Here is a 24,174-nt window from a genome sequence, read left to right as displayed (position 1 = left end):
AATTTAAAGGATTTTTGTGAACTAGAACATAATGGGAATTGTGTGGAAAAAGGTGCGTAAGAAGTTAGGAGTGCGATTTGCTTCAGTGGAAGAATTTGTTGAATACCGGCGTCAGTTAGGACTTGTGTTTCTAGCTTTTTGAATTGCTCGGCCCATGCCTTCATGGCTCCATATAGAGGACTCATGACTTGAAGATTAGTAGAGAAAGGAAGAGAATTGAGAGATATGATTTTCTCTCAACCTTAATCCCTTTATATAGGAAAAATAAGGGAGGTATTCCAATTGAAATTAGGAAAGTTTTCCATATTAGAATTAGGAAAGCTCCTCGGTTGGCTTTTGGAAAGTCGTGCACGGCTAGGGCAGCGTCCTTTTGGTCGTTTATTAGTTAATTCCCACTTCAGGATTCGAATGTTTCTGCAGTGGTTTGCATTTTTGAGACGGCTAGTTAATTTACATTTCTACCCCCCCCCCAATGAGTCAATGTTTGAATTAAAACTCGTACACACTTACGGATTTTATTTCTTTTTTTTTTTTTTTATGCCCTACCCTTGTTTTGTTTACGGGTCAGAAACTCCATTTCAAATGTTTGCAGGTTAGTTAACCCATTTCAAAAGATATGCAAAGATCGAGTGGGTAACCCAATTCTTTTCAAATGTTTACGTTTCGGGTCGAAAGCCCATCCATGATTTCAAAGTTTACGTTTCGCGTCGAAGGCCCATTCAATCAAAGTTTTCGGGCTGAAGGCCCATTCAATCAAAGTTTTCGGACTGAAGGCCCATTCAATCAAAGTTTTCAAGTGTCACGAGAATTTAGATGTTATTGATTTGTTATGATATATCCATCTATGCTCCAACTGGGGACTCTAAAGTCGGAGACTTTAGAACCCATTGCAACTGGGAGCTCTGAAGCCATTAGCTTCAGAGACCATTTTGAACATGAGAATTCTCCGCCAACTAAAGTGATCCACAATGGATTACAAAAGACAATGCAGATGAATCGCTCCACTGCGGAGCAGAAAATGGAAATTGTAACACCCCCATTTATTCAGGAGCCTTTAGCAAGACATTCCCAAATAAATAAGACTATTACCATCTCGGTTGCCCGACGTAGTGAATAACAAAGTACAACAAACCAAATACTTTAAATATAAAATTTAGCGAATAAGAGTTTTATTACAATTTACCCCAAACTAAATAGACTTAATATAAAATTAATTACAACTCGCAGCGGAAATTATATAAACTGAAATATTGAATCTATGTGATCTAGACTTCTAGGTAGAATGACCGAAATCCTCACGCATCCCCATGAGCTCCCAAGTCAGCTAACTCAAGTACCTGTCAAGTCTGCTCCCCAGTTACGGTACGGTTCATCACAGGTGTTCACGAATACGCTGTCAACCACGAAGTTTAATAGGGATAAACAGAACATTAAAGAAGACTCATTGAATAAAGTTAAACGGTCTATAAGCATTAGAATCACAGACCGTTAATTAACGTCATTACCACACAGACCGAATAACGGCAATCACGGACCAACTTAATGGCAATCACAGACCAATTTAATGGCATAAACGGACCAACTTAATGACATACTCGGACCAACTTAATGGCATACTCGGACCAACTTAATGGCAATTATTCTTATATTACTCACGGCTCCCAAAGGCCAATATTGCTTATCTCTTTCCCAAGTCAATAGCAATACAAATCACAATAGTATACAATAATAACCATGCGAATTCCCAACTTCTAATAACACAATTATCAATTAAACACAAAGGAATCCCTACCTTTTCAGCAATATATCCAAGCTAACGATAACAAGCAATCCAGAAAACTTCTCCAATAAAACCGGCACCTTGATAAATCAACAAGACAAGCATAGTTACTAACTATACTAATTATAAGACGATAAGGCTATACGTAAATATTTAATTAGACCCGTCATAAATAATTACCCAACACCCCCGTACATACACGTTAATACCGTTTAATACACTCACAAAAGAGCCCCAAAACTAGCGGCCATATCAACATACAACACAGCCCGACAATCCTTTACACCATAAACAACACCCTCTAATCAAATAATTATTATACAACCCACTGCAGACAACTAACTAACTAATATAATAATAACATGCTAACTAATACGTTATCTAATACAACCTACAACTTAATAAATGATAATTGGCAACTTACGACTTAATCCCTCACGTAACTTGTTTAGTACCAAATTATTAAACCAACTTTTATGTCTTACCAAGTCACCCGCCCCACCTTACTAATCATTCTATCATCATTGTCACATGATACCAATCAACAATAGTTAGCTAATTTTCTATTAATCATTACCAATATTCGTATTCATCGACACCAACATCTCGCATCTCCTTCTCCCTCACCATATCCTACCATTCCATTCTCCTTCGTCCTCACTGAACCCAACCACACAGCAGCCCCAAACTTCCCGAAACTTACCCGAGTACTCACATTCAGCACCAATGTTGTTACACAATACCAATCTCTCAATCTCTCGGCCAAAGCAGGGGTACAAGAAAGGCGTAGCGGCAACAACAATAACGGATTAATAGGAAAACACCATAGCTACTGTCCCTAACACCAACCCCACTTGCTTCCTCAACCTAGTGCGCTAACTCGAACTACCCATAACTCACGGTCTCAGCGAACCTCCACCGAAACCGAACCCAAAATAGAGTAAGCCTCACGGCCGCATTCTTGACAACCCTAGAGAACCTTAAATCAGGCTCTAAATACTGTAAGCGAACCTCTGATGCAGTACATTATAGTTTGTTGAATTAGTTAAAAGTTGTTAGAGGTTGTTAGCTGTTAATGAGCTGGCAGTTTGTTAGTTTGTTGGTTGTCATTAGCGGGCAAAAGTTATTATATAAACACATTAAAACTGTAACAAACATATTCATTCAATCAATATACTTTTCAGTTTTACATTTCTAATTCTCTCTCTACAATCTCTCTACAATTCTCTCAAATAACTTTACATCATCGGCAAGGTTGAGCTCGGCTCCATTGTTGGTGTTTGTCAAGGTTGTAAGTGTGTAGTTCAGTTGCAGGCTACTCTATATCTGCAGTGCTCCTCTTAGTGTACTGTAACATTGGTATTAGAGATTCACTACAGATGTCTTATTAATTCTATTAGGGAGTTGTGACATGGTCTTGGGGGTGCAATGGCTGAGTACCCTAGGGCCTGTTCAGTGGGATTTTAAAAGATTGGTGATGGAGTTTCAATGGAAAGGTGCTGCAGTTAAATTGCAAGGAGTACCAGCAACTCAGTTTAAGGTCTATAAGGGAGAAATTTCACAGAAATTGGTGTCTCAGGCATCTAAGTTGTGTTTACTACAACTGGTTTCTCCTCCAAATAGCTTAGATATGGAGTTCAACCACTTATCTGTGACAGCAGACACTGAACCACACACCCACCCTGAACTTCGGACTCTCTTGGACAAATATAATGCAGTGTTTAAGGAACCCAAATGTCTCCCTCCTTCTAAGAGTGTATTTGATCATAGAATACCACTGGAACCTGGTGCAAGCCCAGTGAGCATCAGGCTATACAAATATCCACTTAAGCAAAGAGATATCATTGAGAAATTGGTGGATAAGATGCTGAACAATGGTATTATTCAGAATAGAAGCAGTCCATTTGCATCACTAGTGGTCTTGGTGGGAAAGAAGGATGGTACTTGGAGGCTTTGCATTGTTATAGAGAGCTTAACAAGAGAACTGTCAAGGATAAGTTCCCAATTCCAGTAATTGATGAGCATATTGATGAGCTGTTAGGAGCAAGCATATTCAGTAAGTTGGATATAAGAGTTGGGTATCATCAACTCAGAATGAATAAGGAGGATGTTTATAATACAGCTTTCAAAACTCATGAGGGCCATTATGAATTCTTGGTAATCCCCTTTGGTCTAACAAATGCACCAGCTTCTTTTCAAGGTTGGATGAATTCTGTCTTTAAGAAATTATTGAGGAAATGTGTATTAGTATTCTTTGATGATATACTGGTATACAACAGTTCACCAGAAGAATATTAGAAATATTTGGAGGAAGTGTTTCAGCTGATGCAGTACCATAAGATGTCAGCTAAAGCATCTAAATGTTCCTTTGCTATGGGGAAGGTGGAGTACTTGGGTCATTTTATCTCTGGACATGGAGTTGAGACTGACCCAAAGAAAATTGAAGCTGTTGTAAAATGGCCTGTACCTACATCAGTTAAGCAATTGAGGAGCTTCCTAGGCTTAGCTGGGTATTACAGGAAATTTGTTAGATTCTATGCAGTAATAAGTAAGCCACTCACTAATTTGTTGAGAAAATGAGCATTTACTTGGGATCAAGAAGTTACTGAAGCTTTTGAGAAATTAAAAATAGCTCTGACTACTGCTCCAGTCTTGGTCTTACCAGATTTCTCAAAGAAATTTGTTGTTGAGACAGATGCCTTAAATGATGGAATAGGGGCAGTTCTAATGCAGTAAAACCATCCCTTGGCTTACATTAGCAGGGCTTTGGGACCCAAATGGCAGAAATTGTTTGTATATGAAAAAGAATTGCTGGCAATTGTATTTGCAGTTCAGAAATGAGAGCAATACTTGTCAGGCAACCATTTTCTCATCAGAACTGATCAAAGGAGTCTTAAATGGCTATTACAGCAGAAAATTTCCACTCCATTTCAGCAATTCTGGTTGTCTAAACTGATGGGATTTGACTATGAAATACAGTATAGGAATGGAAAAGAAAATTTGGTTGCAGATGGTCTTTCGAGGGTCCAGGGGTCAGAAATACTGTTAATGGCTATTTCAGTGGTGTCATCTGATCTCAGGCAACTTATTATTAACAGCTACTCAACTGATGAACACCTCACCTCCATTATTCAGAAATTAAATCAACAACAACCTGTGAATCATTACTCTCTTCAAGATGATTTCCTTAGAAAGAAAGGAAGGATTGTAATTGGCAATGAATTACAATTAAAGGAACAGTTGCTGCAGTGGCTTCATGCTTCAGGAGAGGCAGGGCATTCTGGAAGAGATATACTCTGAAGAGGGTAAAAGCATTGTTTTACTGGAAGGGAATGGCAAAGGAAGTGATAAGGTTTGTGAGGAATTGCACCATTTGCTAAGCTGCTAAGGCTGATTGTGTAGCATATCCAGGGTTACTACAACAACTACCAATTCCAGAAGAGGTATGGGTAGATATCTCCATGGATTTCATTACTGGCCTTCCTCAATCCAATGGAAAAGATGTCATATTTGTGGTAGTGGACAAATTAAGCAAGAGTGCTCATTTTGTGGCACTACCCCACCCTTATACACCAATTTAAGTAGCTCAAGCATACCTTGACAACATATTCAAATTACATGGGTGGCCTAGGAGTATTGTCAGTGACAGGGATTCAGTGTTCCTTAGTCAATTTTGGCAGGGATTATTTTTTTTAAAAGGAACTGAATTCAAACTCTCTTCAGCCTATCACCCTCAAACAGATGGCCGAACAGAGGTGGTAAATAGGTGCTTGGAAGCATAATTAAGGTGTATGTGTGGGGGCAAACCTAAGGAATGGAGTTTATGGTTGCCATTAGCTGAATAGTGGTTCAATACCCATTTCATCATCTCACGGCCATACTCCTTATGAAGTGGTTTACAACCAGCCTCCACCATTGTACTTGCCTTACTTACTAGGTGAATCAGATGTTGAGGCAATTGACAGGTCAATGCAGAAGAGGGAGCAGATGATTACACTAATTAAACTGCATTTGGTTAAAGCACAAGCTAGAATAAAACAGCTGGCAGATGAGCACATGTCTGATAGAAAATTTGCTGTGGGGGATTGGGTGTGGCTCAAACTTCAACCATACAGACAGATCTCTGTACAACAAAGAGCTAACCAAAAGCTAACTCATAAATACTTAGGACCTTTTCAGGCAGAGGCAAGAATTGGACAGGTTGCATACAAGCTAAAACTTCCTACTACTGCTCAGATATATGATGTCATTCATGTGTCAAAACTTAAGAAGTTTAGAGGAATACTGCCTATTGCCATTCACATACCTAATTGGCTACAAGGACAATCAGCTGATCAAGCACTCCAACCTGCTGCAATTCTGGATAGGAGGACTGTTAAATTCCAAAATGGAGCTCAAGTTCAGTACTTAATTCAATGGGAAGGATTTACAAACCTTGATGCTACATGGGAACCTGCCTTAGCATTTGAAGCAAAATATCCAAACTTTGTCATTCCTGGACTTAATAATTGATTTGAGGACAAGTCATTTTTGATGGGGGAAAGTATGATGCAGTACATCATAGTTTGTTGAATTAGTTAAAAGTTGTTAGAGGTTGTTAGTTGTTAATGAGCTGCCAATTTGTTAGTTTGTTGGTTGTCATTAGCTGGCAAAAGTTGTTATATAAACACATCAAAATTGTAACAAACATATTCATTCAATCAATATACTTTTCAGTTTTACATTTCTAATTCTCTCTCTATAATCTCTCTACAATTCTCTCAAATAACTTTACATCATCGTCAAGGTTAAGCTCAGCTCCATTATTGGTGTTTGTCAAGGTTGTAAGTGTGTAGTTCAGTTGCAGGCTACTCTGTATCTGCAGTGCTCCTCTTAGTGTACTGCAACAACCTCCCCTTCCTAACACCGCGATCGACAAGACAACCAGTCATCACACCCAACTCTAATTCCAATTCTAGACAATCTAAAACAATTTCTAAATTAAAAGAACGATTACCTTATTTGTTTTAGGAACAAGGACGATGGAAAATAAGACGGTTGGGAAAACGGTGATGAATCGATGACGATAATAATCAAGGCGGTACAATCACGCTATCCTTTGTTCTTTATTTGTTTGATTGTGATGATTGTGTAGTAGGGTTTTTATGGGTGCTAAACTATTGGTTTGAAGTGTTAATAATAATAGGTGATGGTAATTATTATATAATATTCTATTAATTATAATGAGTTAATAATAATACAACCTTAATATGTAACTATCACGTATCTAGGATAATTAATAATAATATTTCTACTACTTCTATTTCTTTAATCCTTTCCGACTTATTAAAATACACCTCTCTTAATATTATATTAAACTAATTTATAATTGATGCGGGTATTACAGAAATGTACCCCGGAAGGGATGCAGTTGATTTCGATATTCGATTCGATCACGTTGCTCGGGTTTGAGCATCGATAGTATAGGATATGTATCTCCAATGTATAACGGTAACCTCCTTTTCGAAAGCTCCGTTTTGGGCCGGGAAGTGCGTAATGCCGAGGCCATGGTTACCGAACTACGATGTGGGTGTGATTCCGTCACAAACGGATACGTAGGCCGCCTTAAACGAGGCCCAACCCAACTTTGATTCGAAATGAAAATAGTGTTGCAGAAGTTGAGGCGTCCAGAACCGTGTTTCAGGTATGATCTCTTCTTATGGCTGGCGAGCTTATGTACACAAGTCAAATGGACTATACATGACCCGCGAAATCCTCAGGTCGAGAGAGACTTGGGGTATACTTTGACTTTCGCCCTGTCCAAGCCTCGGTCAAAGTGGGGGCTCTGTAGATACCCGTATCTGTCGGTATTGGAATTTATAGAGAACCCGTCAGCCACCCGATGACGATAGGACACATGTGTTCTCAAATGACTTGCTTGTGCTAGGAATACGTCGCATGAAATTTAAGTAAGGTTACATCGACGGTTTCAGTTAATTTAAATTGTTATTTAAATTAACATTTTTGAATTGTTTTGAAATAAATGGTTTTTTGTTTCTTTACATTTAGTTTTGAATATTTGTGAAATAAAAGTTTTTATTTCATTTATTTAAGATTTGATGATTTTTGGAATAAATGTGATTTATTTCATTCGATTTGAATGTAATTCGAATCGCAAGTTTTTATTTACGATTTATCGTTATAAATTGTTTTTTTAAAAGCTTTTATTTGATTTTTGGTTTAAAAAATCAAGTTTGTTCATTTTGATTTTTTGGTTTAAAAAGATCAAGTGTGATTTTGTAACGGTTTTTATTTATCGTTTTATTTAATTCGAAAGTTCAAGTTTTTAAAGCAGTTTTAAAACCCATTTCGAAGTGTTTTGCGAAGCAATTTGTGATGCGATTTGGGCCGAGTTTTGGGCATGATTTTTGAGGTGTTTTCCACCCAATCCCTACCCCTATGATTCCATGTTCAATTCCCCCTTAGCCCAGCTCAAAACCTCTCCTTAAACCTCTCCAAAACCCATGCTCAAACCAGCCCAACGCCCAATCCCGAGCTCTGTTTTAGCAACCCAAAACCCGCACCAAACACCTCCAAACCCGACATCAACTTAACCTAGATTACTCCCTATACCTAACCCATTAGTCCTAGACCATTACCTATCCTAGCCAACCACAAACCCATGCCCAACGAACCCAAACCAAGCAAACCCGAGCCCTTCCCCGTGCTCTATTTTTGCGAGCTATTGGAGCTCGTTTCTTGAGCTCCAAGCTCCCTAAAGCGACACTCCTAGCCTTTACCATCAAGTAAGAGATCTCCTACATCTCTATACTTACCATTTCCAGGCAAAACGATCAGAAAAATATAGAGAAACCGTTGCATAAGATAGTTTCCAAAAACCCGTCTTATTCACTTTCCTATTCTCCAACCGATTTAAAACCTTAATACCTAGCTATATAAACACCCTTTACCTCATTAGAAATGAGGAATATAAAAATTAGCATATCAGAGACTACATAGCACACAAGCCATAGCCTCAAGCATTGATAAAAACTCAAGGAAGATCTTCATCTTCTTCCTTGAGCACGAACCCAGAAAATAGAGTGTCCCGCATACCCTTCGAAATAGCCTTCGAAACCTATTCAAAACACCACCACAATTCACCAAATTTGACATACACAATCTAGGTAGTGCCCTTGATTGATTTGTGCCTTCGTACAACAGCATTAGTAATATTTTGAGCAATAATTTGCTCGATTCTTTACCCTTGCTTGTGTTTCTGTCAGCCCTTATTCATCATTGTTTTAATCATTTTATAAGAAATTTAGGTCTGGTTTTTTGCCAAAGTTGAAAACTTTGTTGTTCAAGGATTCCAAAACATCTTTCGATTTGAAAAATCGTTGAGTATTGAAGTAGTGGTGGTCGTTTCAAAATCGTTGCGCAAGTTTGGTTAAACACGTGAAACGTGTTTGTTGGATTCAAGTTGGATTTCGTTTGTTGATTTGAAAACCTTCGTAGACGTACCAAGAAGCTTACATCTCGACATTCGTGGAGTACTGTCAGAGATACATGTAAGCCGAGGGTGCCAAAAATCATTCCTTTCCTCCCTTAATGCTATTTACTTTCATTAATTATCGTTTTATCTTTTTATCGTATTAATTATGTTTAATTTGCAATAATAATGCTATTGTTGGTAATTATGGAGGAGGATGGGATTATTAATGATGATGAATGCTGATGGATGGCCTCTTGTTGATGTTGGATTTGTTTTCTGATAGAATTTAAGCGATTTGTTTTGTCATATGAATTGTTTTCATGTTTTATCGTTAAATATGATTAGATTTATTCGAATGTTTAGATCTATGCCTAATTTGACGTTTATGATTCGAATCTGAAATTGTAACGTGCCTATTATGTTTAATTAGTATGTTTAATTATCAAAGTTTGTATCTTTGAATTGATTTGCTAATTTGTGGTTAATTAGATTAAATAATAAAATTGTTTGATTTAATTCGTATATTAGCATGACTTATGAGATGTATGAACATTAACATGATATTTGCTTGCTTAAATTAGATTATGCATGTTTGTATGATTTGATTTAGTTGCTCATTCACATGATTAGATAAGCATCATATATCATATATTATATTAAAGCAATAACCGCCAGCCCCGTTGATCACCACGTGTCACAACTTGTTTGTTAGACAAAAATTAAGATTTGCAATCACGTTAACATGAAGATTGCCTAAAAGGAAACCAAGTGGGTTTGGTGTGGTGGTTGCTCACCTCATCCCTTAACCATGAGGTCAAAGTTCGATCCCTGTCCATGGGAATGGAGCAAACTCTATGGCCAGCCATTTACCTCTTCGTGAGAGCACCCGCGGCGAGGGGGTTATACACTGTTGTCGACGGTGGACACCCCGGTTTACACCAAAAAAAAGATTGCCTAAAAGGAAGTTGCTAATTTTGAAGTTTATTTGTGCGCAATTTTAGGAGTCATTTTCGGCAGAATATTTCAACAAGTCAGCTTAAAAATTTTTTAGGAGATATTATCAGTATCATTTTTCTAACATATTTTCGGTATATTAAACAAAAAATATCAAATAAAGATTATGTAATTAATTATGAAAATGGATATAACAAATTCAAAGATTCTGCAACTAATTGAAGATACTTATTATTATACATCAGCCAATTAAGGAGTTGCTCTATCAAAATATTACGGAGTAAAATAAGGAAACGTAATGATGTCAATGATTAACTTTCTTCAAATATGTAAATTTGCCATTTATTGACAAGATATTAATCATTATAGCATATGAACGGAGATTGAAATCATGTATTTAATTTGTTAGTTTCCTTAATATTAGAGTACATATTTTGAGATCAATATATCATATACTTTGTATATGTTAATAATCATCATTGCCCATTTCAATATAAAAATGTGATATCTTTGAAATAATCATCATGCATATTTTAGCTACTTCATTTTAAGACGTAGGAAATGTGAATGGACATCATCAATAAGAAAAGGTATGTTTTATAATTTTTTTTTTGGTATAACTCGGGGATTGTAGATCTCTTTGACTAACATCAGTATTCAGTACTTTTTTATATGACTTTAACATTCCTTAATACTCCCTCTCATCCAAACCAAAGGTAACACTTCAATATAATACTCCTCACATATATTGGAGAAGTGTTACCTTTGGTTTAGATGGAAGGGAGTATGACTTTAACATTCCTGATTTCCTGGCCATGATTGTATTCATAATTGCTCTTTCATGACAAACATTACTCTTTCGTGAATATTTTGTCATTAGTTTTCCAAATCTTACCCTTTCCTCAAAAAACAACAGAAACAAACTCTCTCTAATTCTTTTCCTCACAGAATTAATTAAATCCGTCAAATTATTCAATTATAGACGCAAATTCTCATATCGATAAATAACAAATCCAACTTATTGACTTTATTAACAACTATATCAAATTAGGGAGATTAAATTTAGACTAATGAAATTAGGGTGAAGAAATTATTGTCAATGTCGAAAATTATTGTCTCTTGACCTGTTATTTAGTACCTTTAAATCTAACCATGATTCATGCTTGATTAGCGACAAATTATTTTGTAATTTAGCCTTCGTTTTTGTCTTTTGGCCTGGTGACAAATTATGTAATTTGATTTGCGAATTGAATAGGTTTGCGTACGTGGAGAAAGTTGGTTTTAGCGATTCTACCCTCAGTCAATTGCATTTGAGAAAGTCGATTAAATCTTGAATGTTGTCCGGTGCAGGTGGTCCGGTAGTATCGTCGGTGCGGGGAGGGGAGGTTGGTGGTTTGGACGGAGTTGGAGTGTAATTTGAGAGGATTTATGCAAAATGGAAATGAATGTGTAAAAATGACATGGGTATAAGGGTCATTCATGTCCATGATTGAGTAAATCATGTCCGTGAATGAGCATCACCGATTCAATTTACCTTAATTTTGATATTATTTCACATTATAAAAATATAGTTGGTCTTTTCTTATGATGGGGTTAAATAACACTCCACTTCTTATAATTGACAACTATATTTATTCACATTATTAATAAAGAATTGATTAACTTCGTAATATGAAAATAAAACAACCAACTTTTATCAAGCAATCCGTTATTGCATGGGGTTTGTAACAAACAAATAATTGATTTATTCATGAAATTCTATATCTACCCTAACAATAACCCGTATATAATGGATTCTAAATTCAATAATTTGGTATTTGTACGTTGTCATTATTCATAAACCATGGTACATACAAGGTTATGTTTGAAAAATCAAATATGTACGATTGTTAAAAACCTGTACCAAATAAAGTAGACATTTTGAGTCATAACCAATAATAAAAGGGGTACGAAAAAATACATAAGGAATTAAGGAAATACGACAAAATGGTCTTTCTATAACTTAGTGAGAGACCTCTCCAAAGTTTTAAAATACCCTAAAAGCTAATACTTCATCTATCTCAGGTCTATTTTTTACGTCTTCTTTTGACTTAATAAAGACTTAAAGACGAACGAACAGAGAAAATGTATCCTTAGAAGTTGGAAAATGAGGAAAAGCAAATGCATTCGTCATATAGTTAAATAAAGCATAGTTAAAAAAATCTTAGTAAAAAAATAAATAAAATCATCTTATGGGTTATAATATCCTAGACGATGCACATCAGACCTACATGATTACTTTGATAATGTTAAGGTTAATTATCCTCTTCGGCTCTTCATTATGATAAATACCAGTGTCGGCAACTCGGCATATTGTTATCAATATTTCTATTATCTTCTATATACTATAATGTGAAGTGAACAAAATTTTGGCGTTTGGATAGCTTGCAACTATATCTAGCAATTAGTTATATGATTGAGGTTGTATTTTGATGGCCGATCATTATTGGTATATTGGATATGTTGAGAAAGTGGGAGGAAGAGAGAATCAGATTTAGATTCCTAAGGAGTTTAGAGCTAAAGTATGTGGGTTTAAGGAATTAGAAGGGTGTAATAATCACTGAGCCCTGTTATTTTGGACTTAATTTCAGTTTTTATGTTCAATTCAGTTCAAATCGATTTAGTTTAGTTATATAATATAAAATATTATTTATCATATAATTTTGGATATACAAATGGTTATTTGCAGGTTTATACTATCTATTAAAGGCTCACAAATGATTTTTATATATAAATTATATATGAGAATTAAAATTATAATATAAATACTATTTATAATGTAATTTTGAAAATCGCCCATGCGGGCACGGGTTCAAAAGCTAGTGTTTAGGATTATTTGTTTTAATTAGGAATTAATTGAAACCGTTAGCATGTTTATTCAATTATCATCATGTTTGTTTGCATCGTCAATTTGTGTCGTGTAGGATACCCTTTGTCATGGTTTTCTAGGTTGTTTTTGACTAAGAATTAGTCCTCTAATTTGCCTTGTTCACATGCCAATCGTTTGTGAAATAATTGTTTGATTTAGATGCATGTTTGCTTCTTTTCATTTACATATGATTATGTTATCACATGTCACTTGTTTGCAACCCGACTTGACTTAGAATAGATCATGTATGCACCCATGGTAGGCCATGTTGGCCGTGTGTTTGGTTCGGCCAAGAGGCCTTGTTTCGTTTCTATAGGTGTTTGTTAATGCCTTGCTTGTTTACGGTTTTTATTACAATTGTCATTATGATCTAACCCATGTTGTTTGCAGCGCCGCTTGAGTAAGAAGTTCATTTCTCTCCTCTTTGTTTGTTTGTTTATTTATGCTAGAATAGCTTAATGAACTCACATGTTTAAATCACTTGACGAAGTTATGTGCATTTAAACCATGTAGAATTGTTTGTCACATGGTAGGGTTTAATATGATTGGATGCATACGACAAATACTAGTTCAATTAAATTGGCCATTGTTTGACTTAGTAGAGCCGTTGTTTACAACGGACGGAGTTGGGTGTTTGAATGAGCTTCCCAACACGTACTTTCACACGAATCCATTTTCTCTAAAACGGTTTCCAAATTTCCTTAAATTTGGTGGTGACTCCATGTGTTTGAAAAACCCCCCGTGGATACATCAAATTCCCACATCCACACAAACTCGCTAATTCTCACAAAATTACAGAATGACGGGATTAAAAACCGTTATTTTCAAACAAAAATAGCAAATAGCGCAATCTAAAACTCGCTATTCTCAGCAAAAATTTCAAATGTCGGAAGTAAAAACCGTCATTTCCAACACAATGCAGCAAATGGCGAAATTCAAAATTCGTTATTTTCACAAATTTCAATTAGCGGAAATAAAACCGTCATTTCCTACACAAAATAGCAAATATCGAAATCTCAAACTCGCTATTCTCATCAAAAAATTCAAATGACGGAATTAAAAATCGTTATTTTCTTCAGATATGTAAAATGGCGAATCTCAAATTCGTTATTTTCACAAAAATAACAAATGGCGAAATTCAAATTCGCTATTTCTCACAAAATTGCAGGGTGACGGAATTAAAAACCGTCATTTCCAACACAAAACAGCAAATAGCGAAAGTAAAATTCGCTATTATCACAATGAATATTTGTCAACACAAAATAGCAAGTGGCAAAATTCAAATTCGTTATTTTCACAAACTCCGAACGACAGCAATAAAAACCGTTACCTCCTTTCAGAATTCAAAATTACAAATGGCAGCAATAGAGGCCGCCATCCGCAAGAGCCAAGCCTAAGATGCAAAGGGCCTATCTCTTCGAAGCACCACGAACATCCGTTATAAACACCAAAATTCCCCAGCAGGACGTCTGAGACCTCCAACGGAGTCCACTAACAACAAGCAACCTCTTGAAATAGGCCCGATAATTCTGGCTATTTCCCGTGTTCGATCATCCGACCTTCAAACGGCTAGCGAGCCTTCACACACCCGCAACCCGGCTGGCGAGCCTCTACGCGCCTTACAACACCTTCAATAGCTGGCGAGTCTCTATGCACTATCAATGGCTAGAGCGTCTCTACACACCTTCAATGGTTGGCGAGTCTCTACACACCTTTAATGGCTGGGAAGTCTTTACGCACTTTTAACGGCTGGCGAGTCTCTACGCACCTTCAATGGCTGGCGAGTCTCTACGCACCTTCAATGGCTGAAGTGTCTCTACGCACCTTCAATGGCTGGCAAGGCTCTACGCACCTTAAATGACAGGTGAGCCTCTACGCACCTTAAATGGTTAGCGAGTCTCTACGCACCTTCAATGGCTGGCGAGTGTCTACGCGCAAACAAGAAATACTTCAAGGACATATCCCGAATATGCCTCAGGTATGCCTCATTCCTATGGCTGGCGAGCCTTTATACATAGTCTAACGGAATTTAAACGATCCGCACCTGTAGTCGACAGACTCTAAACTGTTCCTGACGGCAGGTCATTGACTCGAATCCCCGAGTTGCCTCGATTTTGCCCTTCCTGACGGTAGGTCCTTGGCCCAAATCCTTTTGAGCCGCCTTGACGTCGCTTCGGTCTCCAGGTTGGAATATTCGATTGACCTAGGGCTGTACTTTGACTTTCGCCATGTTCACGCCTCAATCAAAGTGGGGGCTCTATAGATACCCGGCATTTGTTGAATCCCCAACAAACACCCGATAATTATCGGACTACAACATTCTCATAATCGTTACATTTGATCGACAGTTTATATAACTATGCGTCGGAAAACTCAAAAAAGATTTCGAAAACAAAAACATTTCAAAAATACATGGAGTATTTTATGCACGACGACGGGGTCACAATGACACTAACTAGAGTCAAAACCGACACCGAACCAAAAACCGACTCAAAATTCAAATCCCGACTCCAACAACGAGTCAAACACAAAAAACAAACCCTACAATGCTTTCATGCTAAGTATACACGGTATACTTGATGGTCAAGTATAACAATCATGTCCTACAAAACCTAAGATAGAACAAACCATAAATCCAAATGCGTGATAGTTATAAGACAACTCGAAGACCCGCGAACATGCTCGCGCCTCTTCAAGCATCCCAAGTGGACACGTCGCCCAAAACACACACCACCACACAATCCTCTATAAATACCCCTCAAATGCCACTATTTGAAGGTACGCGAGAGTTTGCCCCTTTTTTTCTCCCTTAAAATTCTATACCTCGACTTCCCGAGTCAACAAACGACACGTATTTTCGACCTACCGATTGAAAATACGAGTCGTACACATTTTTTAGTACCTTCATCATGCATTAAATCACTTGACTTACCACTTCGACCAACTAAACCATCACTAAAGCAGCAACACTCCATACTTTAAAAAAACGGTTTTAAATCGAGTTTTCCGACTCACGAGCTTTTACACTTTGTCCATTTCTCGTCAAGCAACCTAGCATGTGATGGTGAGCGAGTCGTTGTTTACTCAATCAAACACATTTATAATCTCAACAAACAACTAGATAGTGGTTAAGTCGAGGTCGATCCACGGGACGGTGTACTCTGGGTTCTAAGCCTATCTATCTCAATTTGTGCTAGTGTCACAATTGGTTTGGATTGGAGTTGGTGAGTCTAAACTAATGAAAGCAATAAAGTAAAACAAGCAATACATTAAAATATGTAAACAATTGATTAAAGGTACTAGGGTGTCATGAGATCATAGGGGAATCATGGTAAGGTAGCATAAATGAATCATATAGATGTAAGCAATTATTATTGTTGGAATCAAGTTAATGTTTCTCTTACAATTCCTAGAGTAAACTTAGGTCTCGGAACCGAGTCGGTCAAGACTTTACAACACCTACAAGTCGACTTGGTTTTCCCTATTCATGGTGAGATAACATAAATGAGTCCTAGGAAAGTTTGGGTCTAGGAGCCGAGTCGGTCAAGACTGTACAACACCTACAAGTCGACTTAATTTTTCCTAATCAACTATATTCATGGTCTAACAAGCCTTGAGTTGGTTTATGTATTACATGTCTTGTTGAAAGGATAAGAGAATCATGCTAGGTTGTCAATCAAGCATTTCATCAAACATGAGATGTGCATAAGTTGGAAAACAATAAGCAAGCCTTCATATGAACTCATTAAGCATAAATCTTCCCCATGATTAACTCCCCTAATCCCCCACTAATCCCTAGTTAGGAAACTTGGTCGGTGTATGGGTTTAATTTTTCAGTACTTGTCGTTAGGAGTACCTAGACCAAAACACAATTTATAACTTCACAAACAACTCTACAATTAGTAAAGAGGCAAGGTCGGATCCCAAGGGATGGGAATTAAGATGAGATTTCTATTGCAATTAGTGGTGTCTTAAGGGGTGTCATAATTGGGGTTTGAAGTAGAAGATCACTAAACTAAATAGCAATGAAAGTAAACAAGCAAGATGAATTAAAAGGGATGTAAACAATTGATAAAAGGCACTAGGGTGTCATGGGGTCATAAGGGATTCATGGGCATTGATCATACAAACATATTCTCAAGTTATAAGCAAGCAATTATTGTTGTGATGGATCGAGTTGGTTTATATCTTACAATCCTAGGAAAGTTTGGGTCCCGGAGCCGAATCGATTAGATTGTACAACACCTACAAGTCGACTTAATCTTCCCTACTCAACAATATGCATGGTCTAATGAGACTCGAGTTGGTTTATGTCTTACAAGTCTCATTGAAAATATAGGTGATGGGTAAAAAATGCAAGGATTCATAGGCTCACATTTCATCAAACATAACATGTGCATAAGTTGAGATCACAACAAGCAAGCAAATAAACTATGAAAGCATATTAATTTAAGCATAAATCATTCCCCATGTTGGTTTCCCCTAATTACCCATTAACCCTAGCTAAGGAAACTACTCACTCATTATCATGTTGAACATGCTAGCAAGGTTGTCAATCATACCAACAAAGTGAAACATGATGAATAAATGAAGATAATTAACAATAATTAAAAAGGGATTAAGAGAATTATACCTACTAATGATTCCAATAATAAAGTAAAGAATAAAAGAAGTACTTGATGCTTGATTGGAAGGTTGTCAATCTCCCAATAATAACCCAAATAATCTTCAATTACCCAAAATAAAGGATGAACAAGAGAGAGATTAAGGAAATAAAACTTGTATTAAAACTTGATTAAATGTTGATTACAAGATTAAAGAGAGATTTGATTGATATTAACTACACTAAAGATTGCTAAGAAGAACATGCTCTTCTAATTAGACTAATGGGGTATTTATAGTGGGGATTAGGTGCATGAATTAGGGTTAACTAAGGGCTTAAATGACGATTAAGTCCCTTGTTGAGGAATCGCCGGTCTCTTTTGGGAGACTCCGGTCTCTAGAAAAAAATGTGCATCCTTCCTTGAAGCTTGAAGAAGACGAAATGGGACTGTCTGGGAATCCGGGCGTCTTTAGCATGGGACGGGCGGATTTGGCAGCTTTTGCCCGGGCGTCCAGGGGGTGAAGACGGGCGTCTTTGGGAGCTTTTGCCCGGGCGTCCAGGGGGTGAAGACGCACGGGTTGTTGGTGGTGGACGGGCGTCTTCAGGGGAAGACGCACGGATTGTTAGGCAGTCTTGTTCCTTCTTCTTTTCTTCCTTTTTCTTCATAAAATCCTTGAAGATTTCCTCGGGGATGCAAGGATCTTTTCTCATCATTTCCCATCTACTATAGTATGTACAAAGGCCTTCTAATCTTGTCTCTCCTTGATGCTTGGTCATTGAATTCAATCAATTTAGCCTCATTTTGCCATGAAAATGCAAGGTTTGCACTCCTTTCCTACCAAGGACACAAAACCTCAAAGAATATGCAAAACAAAGAACTAAAGACAATAAATGACCCAAATATGCACTAAAAAGCATGGGAACAAGGCTAATTCGGGGACTAAATATGCTCTAATTATGGTCACGTCAAAACTACTCACTCATTATCATGGAAAACATGTTAGCAATGGTGTCAATCATCTTAACAAGTATAAATATGATAGAAGAGTAAAACAATAAGCAATAAAGTGTAAAGAGTAAAGATATTATACTAATACTAAGATGAACAAATGGAAATCAAGGAATAATAGAAGAGAACTTGATTGATTGATGAAGAGTTGTCAATTTGCCAAATAATAACCTAATAATCTTCAATTACCCAATAAGAAATCTTGAACAATAATTAGGGAAAGATTAGAGTACAATTTGTGGAATGATTAAGATTAATCTATTCTAATCTACTCCTAATGAGAGCTTTGCCTCCACCAAGAGGGCTTATCTTTTGATTATTACAAATAGAGTATATATAGTAGTACAAAGATTAGGTTAACTAAGGGCTTAAATGACGATTAAACCCTTTTAAAAGAAGATTAGAGCCTTGCAAGTCTCAGGAGAAACCCCATGTCTTGCGTTTGTTTGGACGCTTAAACTGCAGGGAGAGACGCTTGGCCTGTGCTCGGGACGCTCGGGATGATCATTGAGACGCCCGGTCTAGGCTTGGGGCGCCCGGATCGTGGGTCAGCCTGGTTTTCTCTTCTCTTGACTGCCTCAAGATCTGTAGGGATCATTGAGGGGTCGTGGGGGTCTTCATCATTGCCCATTTACTTGTTTTATTGACTTAGGCCTTTAGTAATGGTCTCCTCTTTGATGCTTGATCGTTATATGCTATCAATTTAGCTCCACTTCACCCCATCTAGTCAAGTTAGTATTCTTCTCCTACAGTTTACTGCCCAGGAATACTCGGCCGAGTATACTCGATACTCGACCGAGTATCCGGTCTGACGGGTATTAATTACGCGGTTTGATTTAGAAAGGATTAGAGTTATTTAAGACGCGTTTTACAGTTTCTAATCATTTTTGTAAAACCTAAGCAATACAACGTAACTCTAATCCTGTCCAAATCTCTCTCTCTCAAGTGCGTGGATCGTTCGTGTGTCTAGTTCATCCTTCTTTGCGTCGATTATGTCGGTAAGCTTCTGATTTCATAAGTTCTATTGATTTACCTTTTAGGGTTTTGCCCTAATTTGTAATTTAAGGGAAAGAGGTTTTTGCATATGGTAATCGGAATTATGTGATTGTTGTTAGGTGGAGACTTCATAGAGGAGCCATTCTAGCTTGTTTGATTATCTTATTGCAGTTTGTGCTAAGGTAGGGTTTCCCTACTCGGTTTACTGTTTAATTAATTTGATATTATGTGGTAATTGTTGTACGATTGATATTGTGATTATCTGTTGTTGTTGGAGTGGAGATGGGTATTGGTGTTATGATGGTTGTTGGTGATGTTCGCGAGGTGCATCCTCGGGTGAGTGGAGTCACTTGCGGGAGTGGATTCACGCCCTAGTTTCGCCCTCTGTGGAACCCGCCATAGGAGGGGATGTGCACATTAATGAACAGGGTTATCGCTCATTTATGAGCGGGGCTAAGGTGGGTACGGCTACGGTCCCCCACTGGCAGGGCTACACACTTTAGTGTGTAGTCAGTTACGTGTTGTGATTGGGAGTTGGAGGTGGATGATGATCAACTGTTTATCTTTTCGTACTTGTCTTATGTTGATTATAAAGTAACTGACCTCGTTGTTGTTTTATAAAATCTGTGGTGATCCATTCGGGGATGGTGAGCAGATTGTGACAGGTGATGATGTTTACTAGCTATGGGGATGAGATAGGGAGTCATCACTCGAGTCTAGCTTCCGCTGTCATGAGATTTATCATTCAGTTTTAGTTGTTGAACATTAGTAACCTTTATTTTGGTTTTGGATTTTGGAACATGTGAACGTTAAGCAGTTATACTTTAATAATTGTTGTTTTGGAATGGTAACTTTGATATACTAGCCTCGGGAAACCGAGATGGTGACGGTCTCTCATGCTAAGGTGGTTCTGGTAAGGCACCTTGGTATGTGGGGGTGTCACAAATACACACTAAAAAGCATAGGAATTAGGCTAGTTAGGGGACTAAATGTGCGTAAATAGGAGTCACATCAAATATCCCCAAACCGAACCTTTGCTCGTCCCGAGTAAAGAGGTGACTAAGACTATGACCCTTATTTAAACTAATACTACTAACCTAGCCGTTGTGAGACAATTAGCGGGTTTCACTCCGCCCCTTCAACTCACAACAAGACACCTATGAGGTAAGATGCTTTCTTGCAAGGCAGGGTGGGGCTTGCCAAAATGGCGATACATCCAAGCATTAAGCACATAAACAAGATAAAGGGTGCATCTACAAAAGAATAGCCACTTTCCTCATCTAAGTGGCGGAAATCACCTACAAGGGAAGCAATCTAAGGGTACACACTCCATCATAGATATTATTTCTCCAAGTCGATACAAACAAATCACCTCCAAGTTGTGTTAAACTAGGGTACCTTCCACTATCGCTAAATACTTTTGTCAAGAACCAAGTCCCTATGGTGTTAGAAAACACTGTAGAATCGGGGAATTCCCCCCCTTGCCTAGACAAGAAGAAGGGTCGTCCCCTCTCCACCATGCGACAAAGTAGGATCATCAAAGGATAAAAGGGTTTCAAATTACATGAGTTTCATTGATAGTAGTTTGCTTTTTGGGTTTATTTTCCCCCATTTTTGTAGCATTTGACATTGGAGAACATTTCTTGCAAATTTTTTATGTTTGGCATTTTGATACTTGGCAATTTCAATTTTGCATTTTTGAACATTATTCAAAGTAACCCCATTTGTAGCAAGGGTCTTTCTATTAAAGCATAGGAGTCTATTTTTGCTCCTCATTTCATTTGATGAAATTGCAAACATTTGACATTGATAGCTTGAACTCAATTTGACATTTTTGTGCCCATTCCCTTTTTGTTGACAAAATATGATGATAGAAGTGTAAGGACGGTTGCATGGCATCAAGGGTCACCTTGGAATAAACGGTAGCCAAGGAGTTATCACACCACAATGTACTCCTGACTAGGCCTTAGTCCATGGGTCGAATGATACTAGTATGACACATCCTAGGGTGTCTTGAGGGTATTCTTAGCAAACAAAGTCTCAAGGAGAAAAATTATCTACAAGGGCCTTATATACACTTGTCAAGCTTCCCAAATAGGCATTTTTACAGAATTTTCTACCATGCAAACTACATGCCATGATGCAACTAACATATATACAACTCTAATGCATATGCTTCTCTCAACTATAATGCCATATAAAATAAATGCAAACTCTTAATAACACATAGGTTCATACCGCATCAATCAAAATGTAGCCACATTGTCATTAATATATAAAAAGGAGGAAGGAGATTTGGAAAGATCATACCATGCGGTCTTCTATTTCCTTCGTGCCTCGAATATGGCGTAGTCGACCCAATGTGATAAGAGTGACAAACAAACAAACAAATATATACAATATATACAATTCTACACTATAAAGGAAAGAACATGTTTTTGGAATTTTTTTAAAATTTTCAAATTTTTATGGATTTTGTTTTTATGAAATTAAAGAACATATTTTTGGGATTTTCGAAATTTTCAAATTTTTATGCATTTTGGAATATAAATTTCCATCCCCCACTTTATTTTGAACATTGTCCTCAATGTACATGTAGGAGTAAGAATAAAAAGGAAATACATGTTTTTGGATTTTTAAAGATTTATGGAAATTGAAGTACATATGCAAATGCAATGATATGAATAAATGCATGCTTTAACTAAATGCAATTCTATATGACATATATAACAAATGAATGCAATCTACACTATACTAGATGATGCATGCTTAGGTCACCTATGATCAAACCTCCCAAACCGATTTAAGCACTATTTCTAGTATAGAAAGGAATAGGTTTGGTCATTAGTGACTATGCATGAATGCAAGTCTATATGCAACCAACTATATGAAACATGTGAGATCTATTACAATGCAAACTATACTATATGAACTAACTAATATGCAAGGGTGATATGAAATGTTTTTACAAATGCAAGTGAGATGTAAACTAAATGCAAGTTAATCTAAAATGTAGTACAATGCAACTATACATATGAGAGAGAGAGAGAGAGAGAGAGAGAGAGAGAGAGAGAGAGGGATCATACAAATGGAGTTGGTGTGGCTAAGTACCTCTAGCCATCTCACTCGTCGTCATCACCATCATTGCGGCCTCCATGTCCGCTATATCCTCCTTGGTCATAGCCTCCTCCTTGGCTATAGAATGCCCCACTTGGGTTGCCAAAGTTCCCCCCTTGATTGCCATAGTTAAGGAACAAGAGATGTGGTTGAGCCTAAGATGGATGAGGGCCTCTAGGGTTGATGTACCCTTGTTGAGCCGTGTTGTAGTAGGAGGGGTATTGGGCCAAGTAGTTGTCAACCCTCCCATCGTGCACTCTAAGATCAACATTTTGCATGAGCTTCATCAATTCACCCATGGATGGAGCTCCCGGATCTTGAGGAGTGAATGGTATATGTGTTGTGGGGTAGGGTGGAATGGGTACATAAGATGGTGGTACATCAACCCATTCCGGCAACTCGCGAGGTCGGTGAGGCACTTCTTCCCTCGGTGGTGGGTGGTCAAGGATGTCAATGGGAAGGAGGTAGCTTGGCCTTGGTGAGTACCGGCTCAAGCAGGACTCGGTGGGTGGTATGTTCCACCCCATGAGAACAAGTGGTGTGCATCCCATAGTGAGCCATTCTACACTCCCAGCATCATTGTATCTACACCACTGGTTGTTGTAAAAGATAGCATGCTCATTGATCAAAGTGCTTCCTTTGAGCTTTTCATACCTCCCATCATAGTTGAACCCGGGCCAAAGTTCATGGGCCAAAATTGTTATTAGGCCTCCCATCACAAAGGTTTTGATTGGAGAATTCCCCTTTGCAAAGTCGTTAAATCTTGTAATTATCTCAAGGGGTGTGTTGAAGTTGTAGGGCCTTGTCCCTTACACATTTAAGTAAGACTCTAGAAAGGTCAAGTCAAGAAGGGTACACTTCTCTTGTTCTAGCCTTCCGTTTATAGTTCCGGCCACGAACCGTTCGCTAATCCCAATCACCGGATGTTTGATTGCAAAGACGGAATTTCATACTGACATTCTTTTGCCGATTAGTGACAACACGGAGGATACACAAAAACGCTAGTGTGAGGCTCAAGTAAGTGTCCTCATGGGCATAGAACATCTTCTCAAGACCCAAACCAACGAAAAACAACTCCGTTTGATGCCTTATACCAAGTATTTCTAACACATCAAGATCGATGAATTGAGTAGGTTCATAGGCCTTACCTAGCCATTGCTCAAATCGTTGACGGTGTTCATTTTTGACGAAATATACTTTTGGAAAATACTCAAGTTGTGCAACATCCGGTATCATCTCATTCTCTTATCCCCTTGCCTCCCATGAGGTGGTTGAAGTAGCACCCTTTCAGCACTTGGGTGCGGCCTCGACGGTCTTCTTGCTTTTGCTCCTT

The 24,174-nt window shown here is 37.8% G+C and overlaps 1 protein-coding gene across 1 annotated transcript; it reads left to right on the top strand.

Moving 5' to 3' along the window:
- Window positions 1–3,257: 3,257 nt before the first annotated feature.
- LOC141618411 (uncharacterized) lies at window positions 3,258–6,292 on the top strand. The gene is made up of 8 exons (XM_074435505.1): window positions 3,258–3,720; window positions 3,822–4,048; window positions 4,163–4,328; window positions 4,446–4,512; window positions 4,611–4,632; window positions 4,760–4,987; window positions 5,046–5,132; window positions 5,618–6,292. Exons 1-8 carry the CDS (start codon window positions 3,258–3,260, stop codon window positions 6,290–6,292), a joined length of 1,935 nt encoding a protein of 644 aa, XP_074291606.1.
- The last annotated feature ends 17,882 nt before the right edge of the window (window positions 6,293–24,174 follow it).

The sequence above is a fragment of the Silene latifolia genome, chromosome X, assembly GCF_048544455.1.
Source record: "Silene latifolia isolate original U9 population chromosome X, ASM4854445v1, whole genome shotgun sequence".
Classification (NCBI taxonomy): Eukaryota; Viridiplantae; Streptophyta; class Magnoliopsida; order Caryophyllales; family Caryophyllaceae; genus Silene; species Silene latifolia.
The sequence above is the reverse complement of the archived record's forward strand: the minus strand, read 5'-3'. Positions and strand labels throughout refer to the sequence as shown.